At 36.5% G+C, this 12291-nt stretch overlaps 1 protein-coding gene across 2 annotated transcripts; it reads right to left on the minus strand.

The window, feature by feature from the left end:
- Positions 1-1928: 1928 nt before the first annotated feature.
- Positions 1929-10745, minus strand: wbp1la (WW domain binding protein 1-like a). Of its 2 annotated transcripts, none has more exons than XM_088350719.1 (4): positions 10640-10745; positions 5672-5774; positions 5347-5508; positions 1929-2559 (listed from the first exon to the last, which is right to left on the minus strand). In XM_088350719.1, exons 1-4 carry the CDS (start codon positions 10679-10681, stop codon positions 2090-2092), a joined length of 777 nt encoding a protein of 258 aa, XP_088206845.1. In that variant the 5' UTR covers positions 10682-10745; the 3' UTR covers positions 1929-2089. The 2 variants fall into 2 exon arrangements, with proteins under 2 accessions (XP_088206845.1, XP_088206844.1); XM_088350718.1 differs by having other exon boundaries at positions 10448-10684.
- Positions 10746-12291: the final 1546 nt, after the last annotated feature.

Raw genomic sequence — 12291 nt, forward strand, 5'->3', positions numbered from 1 at the left:
TTTTGCTGTCAATTTTCTGCTGTTTTTCTCACAAGATATCTTCTATATGTTTTTGGAAGTTAGAAAAACAAATACGTATACACCTTCATTATGGATAGAAAATGTTTATTTTCTCACAATTTTGCTTCTAGATGTTATTGAACTATATTTATTGCACTATTTTCCCAGTCTGAAATCATCCATCCATTATCTGTGCCGCTTATCCTCAGTAGGGTCGCTGGTGCCCATCTCCGCTATCTCCAGGCAGTGGGCAAGGAACACCCTGAACTGGTTCCCAGCCAGTCGCAGGGACAGAGACAGACAAGTCACTTGCTCATTCACACCTAGGGACCATTTGGACCCGCCAATCAACCTGAAACGCATGTTTTTGGAATGTGGGAGGAAACCAGAGAGCCCGGAGGAAATCCACACGATCGCGGGAAAAATGCAAACTCCACACAGGAGGTTCAATCTCGTAACCACTGCGCCACCATGCTGCCCAGTCTAAAATCACTTATCTTGTAAATATTACCCATCTATTGTATTTGTATTTGTATATATATATATATATATATATATATATACAATCATTGAAGTCTTAATAAACGTTTATCCTGGAGTACCAATTCCGTGTATACTACACTGTCATCAATGATGACAATTTTATTCCGTGAAAATACAAATTTAAAAGAATCCAAAACGTATTCCTCAGATTTGTTGTCCATTCTGTGTTTTCAGGCAAAGAGCGGGTAAACAACTTTTATTTCCAGGCTATAAAACATGATACCAATCATTTTGCCTGAAACAAAACAAGTTCATGTACATCTTTGAATGTTGAACTATGATACAGTCGCGTTTTGGTAAGGCGCAGTGTTGCTCAATCGTTTGAGCAAAGTCAAACTCTCATAACGGAAAAAACAAACACCGCATGTCGAAAATGTTAAAAAAAGTTATTAGATACAATTCTTAGCTCCAGTCTAATATTTTGAATAATTTGACTGACTGCAAACTAACATCCGCAGAATTATGTAATGCTAGCGCTTTTGCTTGGGCTACTGTAGTATTTGCTTTACACTGAATTCAGTAACAATTCGACCTCTGCGTGGGTCTGAATTATGATCCAGTTCAAAATTGGCTTTTTTCCCCTTTAAAAACATTCTATATCACAAAACAAACAGAAATCTGCTGCCGTTCACTGATATAGCAGAGTATTGCCGTTTCTATGATAATCATTGCATACACTCGACAACTTTACAATAACAACTAAAAGTACGGAACCTTGTCTTTAAGAACATTATCGGGGACCCCTCTCACCCCCATCATGGACTGTTCACTCTGCTAGCCTCTGGGAAGAGGTACTGCAGTGTGCGGTGCAGGACCACCAGGTTCCGCAGTAGTCTAGTCCCCCTGGCCATTAGACTGTTAAATGGTCAATCTAACATATAGTTAACCTAAATCTTAACGGCTGCTAATCTGACTTTTTGCACTACTGGCAGTTCTTTATAGCTTGCCACTCCTTGCACATTTGCTCTCTGCACTATTGTACTTACAGCGTTACTGTTACAGTGTTAATGTTACTGTTTACCTGACTTGTTAACCTGAATGCCCATTTTGCACATCTGGTTAGCTACTCCTCTTGCACTATCGGCACTATGGTATGGTAAAATACTATACGTAGCCATAATACAATACAACTTTTACTTATATCTGTACATTCGAGGAAACTGTGCGGGTCAGATGTATCGACATTTCGTTCTGTATACACGTGTACTAGAATGACAATAAAGTAGATCTGAATCTGAATCTGAATAAAATGTCCCCAATTAGATGACATTTGCTGTGACAATGTTTTAAGTGTACTAATGTGCGGCACCACAGTGGGTTGAGAAACAACTCTCGAGGCAGGACTTGAAGCGAAAGGGTATGAGGCTTGAAAAACATCAGCTTGCTTTGCTACTGCATCAACAAAAGCTAGAATCGATTAGCTTTTATTTGTAAACTGAAAACTGCAACACTTTTTCAGTAAGCAGGGACGTAATTCTTTTAGTGAATACAGCTACATTGTTCCTTGAAGTATCCATGCTGCACAGTTGGGAGAACTTCAGAGTGTTTACCTATTAATTTGTGGCTCTGTATCCACACTTGCGTGTCCATTCGTGTTTTCATTGCTCAGTCTAATATCGTTACTGCTGCCGTGTTCACATCCCTGAAAACCACAGTGAACGCAGGCTTCTCCTGTGATTCCCACTCGAACATCATCGCCCTCTTCTCTTGGATGATCCCACTGTTCTTGGCCGTCGAACACTTCGATTCCGGAGTCCCCTGTAAAGCGCCGGTACCTGCCCTGCACTGAATCCTTAGTGACGCCAGTGCTTTGGGAAAGGGGATGCGGGTCTTCTGGTATTTCTGTGCAAACTTCATCACTTGAGACGGATGTGGCCGTGGCCGTGAGGTGGCAGGATTCAGCCAATGCATCTATTGGAGGAGGGGTCGGTAAGATGGGTGTGTATGGAGGAGGGGGCGTAGTTGGACGGTCCACGACCTCGTCATAGTCTGGCAACAGGTAGGAGGGTAGAAATCCTGAAAAATAATCATATTTCGATTAGAAGTAATCATATTACAGTGTTCGTTGACAGCATTTTTAGAAAAGAACCTTTTTTTCCCAAAGCCCAACATTTCTGTGTAGATTTTAGAAATGACAATTAGATACACAGTGGGTATGTTTACATCAAAGCAATAATCAGATTGAAAACGGAATTTTGCCCTACATTTTGATACGTCTATTGAGCCCTTTGAGACTTGTTATGATTAAAGACGTGTATGAATGAATGAAAACTTTTATTTCAAACATAAAAATAAAAAAAGAAAAATGTCACAGAACATGTTCGAAAAGGGGTAGTCAGAAGCAGATGCTTATTTTTCCTACCCCTTTATCTTCCCCACTAAATACATTCCACGTGTATATTGATCTGGAGAGGGATGGGCACCACCAGGCTGTACTTGCCCAAGAGACACCACAGGAAATGGTGCCCCTACCACCCAAGTTATTAAGGGATCCAACCAGCCAAACGTGCAGCATAATCAGATAAAGTCTCACCTTCAGTATTCATATTGTAATATTTGGGTTAGTCCATTAACTTTCCGATTGCTCGTGTATGTATGTGCATTCATCAGTGGTGGGCTGTGAGGGCCTGCAAGCCTTCTCTGCTGTCCTATATATATCTGAATCATTTGATGTTAATTATAGTTTCTCCATCAATACTAATTAAATAACTCCAAATTGTCAGCTTCCTTTTATTTCCTTGCTTCTCCCTGGTTGTGCTTCTTCCAAATGTGTGCTTTCATATTTAGGTATTTAACCAATAACATTTCAGCCATTAGTTGTTGCTATGCTCAGTAATCTACCCAGAAGCCTTCACAAAAATTCCAAAGGCCCTGGCCCGTAAATGCAGTTTTCGAGAAAGCTGTTCGTTTAGCCAATCAGATTCAGAGTTGGCGTCATTAATTTCCAAAACTATGACTGGCTACAGGCGGTATTCCAAAGTGATGATGCCAACAGCTTTTAAGCACAAAAAAAATAAATTGCTGTGTTGATTTAACTCTGAAGTGAGCAAGCCTTTTGCAAAAGGGGACAGTTTTGTCCACCACTTTCAGCCAATAGATCAGATTTTAAGCCCAAGCCCGTCCGGAATTTTGAGGCTGTGTCAGTATGTTTGAGTCATGAAAAGCTTCTCTCTCGCTGCAATTCTTCACTCGTGTTTGTTCATCGTCTTTGTTTAACTCATATTTTGGTAAAAAAAAGAAAGACATGTTTTATGTGTCACACGTCAGCATTTTCCCCCACATTCACCTGTAATCATTTACATTCATCAAAACAAACCAATGCATAACAATGGCAAAAATAAATGGATAAAACAGGGATTTTAATTTCCATAAATTGTGTATTAATGATGCTTAATACGACTGTGAGAACGGTGCGTTTCATAATTTCTCTCTGACCTATTTCCGAAGTGCACTTGAGAACCCTGAAACGGGGTTGCCGCCACCTTAAAAGGTAAAATATAAAGACTAAGAGTATTTGGCAGCATGGTCCAATCGGAGTAGTGACATAATCCTAGTTTGAATGCAACAGGCTTGGGTTGGTCTTAATTAGACTGATAATATTTTTGGGCAAGCTAAACCTTTAAAGGGACATTATTAAGCACCACCTTCTGGTAAAAACACATTCATAAAAAATATGAATTTGAATATTAAGTAAAAATACATGACCATACAAACATGCATTTTCTAAATACTCCAAGGTCAAGAAAATCGTATTTATCTAAACTTGTTTATGCAGCCCGATTTGCGTGAGTGTTTGAATGTGGCTAATAGGCTCCAAAATGGCTGAACTGATATTCGTGAAAATGTACACCGTTGTACTTTAGGCCTCTGAAATGGTTTTTAGCTAGGTTTGGTGTCAAGGCTGCCCCAATAAATATCAACATCTGCTTTTGTGTACAAGCACCTCTGGAGCTGCATGCAACTCTTTTCAAACTCCCTAGTAAAGCTACAAGTAGAGCGCTCGTCTTGGGTCGCACGTTCGATTCCCGGCTACTCCAGGTTAAATGTTGAAGTATCCTTGGGCAAGACACTGAATCCCTAATATAAACAGGCCTATCAGTGTGTGGGTGTCTAAGTGTGAAGTACATTGTAAAGTGCTTTGGAAGGTCTTCAGTGACTTGAAAAACCTTTCAGGACGACATGTATTTTTTAGTGTTGGATTTTATAAAACATTTCCCCCAATACTGCGAGTGCAAATTATACACCTTTTTTTCCTTCTCGTGCATTTTTAGAAAGGGGCGACTTATAGTCCAGAAAATATGTTTTTTTTTTTTAAATAAATGGAAGATGAAATATTCACACATGCAATTTGAGAGCAAGAAAACATCTCATTTTGACATTCTTTTAAACCCAATTTTATAGTGCATGCTATATTGTACATTTAATTGTATAGTCTGCTTCCCTTAATCATCCATGATTATATTTACATAGATGGATGGAATTCTTCTGGAGAAAACCCAATATAGCACATTCAGTTGTTGTTTGGCATAACTTGCTCATCAAACTATGTGCGTGTAAATTCTTTGCTAAAGATTGCGTCAAATGATGCAATATTTCATCACTTCCAGAAAATATATTGACCAGATTTACAGTGTGTGCGTCCCATAGGGACAGGGAAATGTAAAAATAGCTGCACAGTATACACAGTTTATCTTTCCCAGTAGCAAATGTAACTTGAATTACCCGTGATTCTAAACAAGTTAGACATCCTTTGCGTAGATAATATACAGTATCCCCAACACATTCATTCAAACCACTCCTTACTGAGGTAGAGGGGAATCTGCGAGTTGTTATGAGCTTCTCTGTAAGCAATGAGGTTGATTTCGTTCTGCCGTCGTTGTTGCTGGAAACGTTGTTTGGAGCGCCAGTGTTGACACAAACAACAGCATGTTAGAATCCCGATCAGAGTCCACACCAACCAAAACCCTGTGGAACACAAGCACAAAATATGTCTACTTTATTGAATCACACAGAATTCAACATTTTGATTGCAGCTTTTACCTGCATTTGTTTAGTCGGAAGGAAAACAGAATATAATACATCCTTATAGGTTTAGGTACCTAGGCTATCAATGTAAAGAGTCACTTACACCATAGTTCATAGTAGTAGGTGCAGCACTGCATTTCCCCGCAGCAGTGACCGGATTCACATGTGTAACTGTCGTTGTTCAAGCCAACACACACCAACTTCTCCTGTAGACAAAAAAATAAATAAAAAAACCATCATTTTGTTTTTGGAATAATACTATCGGGGTCCTAGACTTTCTAAAACACGAGTCCTAGTTTGAGCTCTTCACAACTTTCAGGAAATAATTTCATTCACCGTGTACAATATAATGAGATTAAGATTAATAAATCGAAAGAGAAATATATTAAAGAAAGAAAGAAAGAAAAAATAGTAAGTGAACGGTGTTGGAATAATATGGAAAGAAATAAAAGCAAAAGACAAAGGGAAAGAAAAATAAAGAAAATGTTAAGAGAAAGAAAACAAAGAAATGGAAAGAGAAAGAAAAAAGAGAAAACGAGAGAAATATATTAAAATAAAGAAAATAATACTAAGTGAAGGACGTTGGAAGAATATGGAAAGAGAAAGAAAAACAAAAGACAAAGAGAAAGAAAAACAAAATGTTATGAGAAACAAAACTGAAAGAAATGGAAAGAAAAACGAAAACAAAAAGAAAAATGGAAAAGAATCTTGTCCGCGTGGTTTGTAACTTGTTCTATTGTCAAAGGATCTTGACTTGTCTGGGTACATTGGCATTTTAACAGTCATATAAGGAACAATTTTTCATATTAAATAATATGAACTGGATAAACAGGAAACTAAGACAAGGTGCCAAACTGCTTAACAGTTCAAATTGGAAAAACAGTCAATAACAAAACATAGAATACCCTCATATACAGATATTCATAATTCCCTTCCTTTTTTTTAATTCTACCTGATAATAATTCCACAATGAACTGCTTCATCTAACACAATTTTGCTTTGTTCTTATAACATTCTTTTTTTTGTATCACTCGTGCGCCATGTTTCATAACCACCACCCTGCTTGAATTTTTTTAATGCCATGGATAAGCTAACTATTGTGTTCACGGATCCCTTAACCAACAGGGTGGGGGGCACAACCTGTGGTGTGTCTTGGGCAAGTACAGCCTGGCAGCCCCCGCCATCATTTAAATGAATAAATAACTGGATGGTTTAAAAAAAAAAAAAACAGTTCTTCATAAAAAATTATACAGTATATATATATATATATATAAGAACTCACGTTTAGTCTGCTCTATGTTCATCCGTTTTAAATGAATATTAATCATACATTTTAAGACCATTTGTAAATTCAAGACAGAGTGTTAATAAAAAGAAATCGCTTTGTTTTTTGGGGTGAAGAAATGTTGAGAGCGTGAACAAAAAGATGGATAGAAGTGATTATCAGTACTCACTATAAAAATGTTTATTTCTAAAGTACAGTATATGACGTTCCCATCTTATGACGATGTGGAATAACACCCCCTTGTTACCTCAGGAATCCAGTCATGCTGTCCACCTTCAAATCCGGACTCATAACCCACCTCGTTAGACTTGTCTATTCCTAATTATCTGCTTACCATACCACTCCCTTCTTTAGGTATTTATTACTTGCTTGTTTTATTGTTGTTTGATATTCTGTGCAAAGAGACTTTGGGTGTTTAAAGGCGCTTTGAAGTAAAATGTATTATTAACATAATCATCGTTCACACCCTTTCCTCACTACGTAGCAGCAACAAATTCATCCAATTAAACCTTTTCAGTATCATGAAAATGCCATTATGCAATTGGCTTAACTACCTCCCACAGTGCCTTTCTCTTTATTCAATCATTTCATGATCCCATCTCTGCAAATCAGCAATAAAATCCTGGATTTTTTTTGTCAAGTCATGTTTACTGGGGCGGCAGTAGCTCAGGGGGTAGAGCGCTAGTCTTGGGATCGAGGGATCCCTGTTCGAATCCCGGCTTGTCCGTGTTACATGTCGAAGTGTCCTTGGGTAAGAGACTGAACCCCTAATACCCCCAATAAGCAGGTTAGCGTCTTACATGGCTGCAATACAAGGCCATATTGGGAAATGTGAAGCACACTGTAAAGCGCTTTGGGAAGTCATTCACTTGAAAAGCGCTATATAAATGCAGATCATTTCATTTCTACAGCCCTTATTCACAAAAAAAATCCGTACGGGCTGCACAGACCACCATTTCAAGACCCCTGATCTGAAACCTACATTAAGGCAACAAAAATGTCATGTACTGTACTTATTCACTATCGATCATAAGGCTTGCATTGATGTTAAAGGGAAATTCAAAAACATGATAACCATGAAAACGAACATTGCAATTATCATGAAATGAAAGCCACACGTATCGCAACAATCGCTCAATTGCATGGCCATAACCAATCAACATTTGGGACCTTTAAGAATAAGGACGGGATCAATTGAAAGAAATCTTTTGAGGGCATACCAATCTTCACAAGTGGAAGGTTTGAAATCTGCTTTATTTTGAACAGCCATCTACTTACTCTACTGCATGCACCTTCTACTCCACTAAGTCAGCTCAATTTATGTCACACCAAAAAGATCGAATTTATTTTTTTCTTTACATAAACAGTTATTTAGAATTTATCAAATGCACATATATTAGACACAAGTAGTACTTACTAAATATTGCTTTGTTATTATCTGAGGTATCAGGAGATCGGAAAGCATTGGCTAATTACCATAGGTTTAGACCAGGGTTCCTACAGCTTAAGGCAAGTTAAACTTTTTCATGCCTTTTGAAATCAGATTTAAGACCAAGTGATCAAAAAGACACAATTGAAACAAACAAAACAAAACCATCAAATCATCTAGGGCAGTGTTTTTCAACCAGTGTGCCGGAGCACATTAGTGTGCCGTGAGACCTTGTCTAGTGTGCCCAATTTGATCTTTCCAAAACAATCGGGCCATTATTCAGTATTTTTTCCTTCTTCAGATGAGGAACTGTAATTGTCATCCATATGAGTAGGTGGCAGTAGATTTTTATATACATTTTATGTACCAATTATTTGCTCATGAGGTAATAACATAAGTTGTTTAACAAAGTGATTTAAAATAGCATTGTATAAAATAAAAACAAAGCATATCATTCTTTTTTATTTATGGAAAGAAAGCACATCATTATTTTTCATTTAAAGTATTATTTTCTTCTTTTTATATGCTAATTATCTGCTTATGAGGTAGTACAGTGAAATATTTGACATAACTTCATTTTCAAACATTTTCGACAGACGGTGAAACCTTTTCATCTGAAAGACATAACACTACTAAGTTTTAGACATGGAAAATAATAAATTAAAAGAGTGTTTACAGTACTTTAAGGATCATTAGAAGAAACTGGCAGATTACTACTAATTCCAAAGAACTCTTCCGGTAAAGTCATGAAACATTTTTATCATGATGCACAAGTTCAAACAAATATAAATGTTAATGTGTTCATATTTTAAAAACTCCCCCAAATTGGATTTTAATGCCTTATTTTTAAAATAATGAATTCAATGCCTTTTAAGACTTTTCAAGGATCCGTGGGAACCCTGTATACAGCATTTTCACTTTGCGATTCCCACCTTAAAGCTGATTAATATTGTATCCAGGGGGTCTACGGAAATATGAATGAAAACTTTATTCGAACATCAAAATAAAAACAGAACAAAAACAATAACTCAACAACAACATAATGTTACATAATATGTTCGAAAAGGGGTAGTAAGAAGCAAATGCTTATATTCCCTACCCCTTTATCTTCCCCACCAAATACACCAATGATATAACAACAATTGTAATGGTATTAATAATAACAGTTATGATATAAGAATATCAACAACACAAAGTTAACTAGACGCACTATTCCCAATCTCCTGCACCACTCATACCCCACCCTCCTCATCTCTGTATTCCGCCAGGAATGTTTCTTTGTATCTAAACCTGAACTAGTGAATAGTTGGACACCGTTTGATCCGTCCCAAAGCTTGACTCCACACACAGACACACACATACTTTTCCTGGTGGTTCTCACCTTTGGGATTATGAATTCACTACAGCCCCTTAAATTATAATTTCCCTCTTTGCGAATGAATAATTCATGGATGTTTTCTGACACTATGTTTTTGTTGGCCTTAAATAGCAGTTGTGCAGTGAAAAATCTTACTAAATCAGATAATTTTAATAATTTGGACTGCAGGAATAAAATATTAGTATGATCTCGATATCCTACCCTTGTGTATAGTTCTAATTGCACGTTTTAGGAGGATAAAAAGGGGCTGTAGTGGACGTTTGTAATTATTGCCCCAGACTTCTGCACAATATGTTAAGTATGGAAGAACTGGAGAACAATATAATAAATACAATGAATTAGTTTATTTTAATTTGGCTTTATTAATTCTTGAAATGCTTTTAGATACTTTAGTTTGTATGTGTCTGATGTGTGTTTTCCAGCTGAATTTTTTATCTATTATGACACCTAAAAATAATTTCTGATACAGTGTCTATTGCTGTTATATTATAATATTAATCTGACTTTTCAAGACTTTAGTAAGAGTGCATTTTAATTCGCATATTGGGATTATTTTTTACGTGGGCACGCGATCGAATTTTTTTTCCCTAAAGCGCTTTCTGATAATCTCCACAGATATCATTGCAAAATAGAAGCTAAGCAACAGAAAATATGATCACAAATTCGTTTTGGAAGACCAAAGAGTGTCAAAACATGAAACTTGAGAAGAAGCTAGCTGCTTCTTGGCCAGCACTCAACTATTCCATAAAAGTTGTTGCTAACGTTAGCATTAACCTTTAAACGTTACCTCGGTGGCCTCGGTTGCTAAAGTTTCTTGTCCAACGGTGTATTCAAACATCCCCATTGCGGCACAATACTAACAGACGGGTGTCTTATTTCCAGCCCAAATTGTTGCTAAAATGTCACATTGTTCAAAAAAAAACTTGCGAAATTGTAGAAAACAAAACAAGTTTTGGCAAACTTGAAGAGTTGAGGTTACCTCATCTCTCCACGATGAGCCCAACCAGGAAGCACGTTGCATCTTGAGATGTGATTGGCTGATATCGGTTGAAGTGCGATACCATTAAATCTGACGTCATCTGTCAATAGGCAGAAAATACGGAAAACACCAGAAGGCCTTTAAAACAAATATTTGAAAACTTTTGACATTTTTATGTAAATGTCCTTTACTCCCTGGCATGTTTTTTTGACTGTTTCGTTTTTTTTCAATCTTTTTCTTTTTATTGGTATTTTGTTTTTGTACAGTTTGAATGTACTGTTCACGCCACACTGTGGTAAGATGTGTGTATGGTAATGTAGATGCAAATGTTCAATAGCAAACAAAATTAAACACAAAACAGAATAATAATAATAATAATTATAATAATAATAATAGTAATAATGATAACAAGAAATCGCCATCAGTGCAGACACTGGTTCGCTAAACGTGTCTGTGAATTTTTACGTTTCCCCTGCATTTTATTCGTCTTTTGATCATTTTAAATTGTGTACGGCTATAATAATTTTTGTACTGGATTATATTTTTAATCTCGTTTTTTTTGTCAGACTTTTTGTAAATAATAATAGGAGCCCCGAGGTTTATCACTGCTTAATAAGGGTAACTGCAATCATTAACAGGGTTGGGTAGGGTTACTTTAACTGGATTACTTTCAATTACTTTTGGATTACTCCAATACCAAATATGCTAATAAAAGACAAAAGAAACCAAATATGAATTAAATGACTAAATTTTGTGCAGGCTTGGGGAGTAACGGAATACATGGAACGGCAAAAATGATGTTGGCAAGCTGTTTGGATTTATTTTCATTTTGTTTCTGTCGCATTTGATGTTAGTTTTGCCGGAGATCAAAGAAGCCAGGAGAGAAAGCGAATCTCAGGGGGAACATCATTTATTTCCGATAATGGTTTACATCTCACTAGTATACCTTTTCATCTTATTCTCATATTTGAAAATTGTATCTTTGAGTTTCTGCCATCGTAAGAGTTGTAACCACATTTATAACCGAATTCTCGATTCAACCGTTCAGAAAGTGCATTTTCTAGCGTGAAAATATGCAAATGCAGCCTTAATAAAAAAAATATATAGTATTTCGATTAAAAAATGATAATGAGAATTGTCACAATGACAGATAACCAAATCGATACCTCAACCATTTACTAAACAGCGACATCTAGTGGTATCATGCAGTATGACATATGCCATTATACCCGATTACTCGCTCACGTTAATCATTTAAAGTTTTCTTCTTTGTTCGCAAATTTCCAAAACGATTTAAAATTGCATTACTTGGTTGCTTTTAGAGTCATCAAAACTACTTCGAACACACCCGAGAATAAAAATAAAAACTTTAAAAGTCTTCAACGTTATTGATTACGTAGTGTGTGGATCGTCTACAAAATTTGACGTGACAATTTCGGATGAAAATGAGATTTTTTAAAAAAGCTATAAAAAATTGATAAAAAATAAAATTCAGGTAGCAAGGTAATATTCACTAGGTAGTGCTAGACTGGCCTAAGTTGTAACTGCATTGGAAATGTAGTGCAATAAAAATAGTGAAATGACATAAGCAACAACATTTGCACGATAAGAAGTAATAAAATATACACGTTTTCCCAAAATTATATTAGATA

The sequence above is a fragment of the Urocampus carinirostris genome, chromosome 13 (genome assembly GCF_059441175.1).
Source record: "Urocampus carinirostris isolate Australia breed hairy pipefish chromosome 13, RoL_Ucar_1.0, whole genome shotgun sequence".
NCBI classification, from domain to species: Eukaryota; Metazoa; Chordata; class Actinopteri; order Syngnathiformes; family Syngnathidae; genus Urocampus; species Urocampus carinirostris.

Bases quoted from the DNA above. Each gene is read 5' to 3' on its own strand.
- wbp1la (XM_088350718.1), bottom strand. From the start codon at position 10,504: ATGGGGATGTTTGAATACACCGTTGGACAAGAAACTTTAGCAACCGAG. The intron at 5,775-10,447 runs GTAACGTTTAAA...TTTTGTCTACAG, and splicing joins TAGCAACCGAGGCCACCGAG to GAGAAGTTGGTGTGTGTTGG. The intron at 5,509-5,671 runs GTAAGTGACTCT...TGTGTTCCACAG, and splicing joins CTACTACTATGAACTATGGT to GGTTTTGGTTGGTGTGGACT.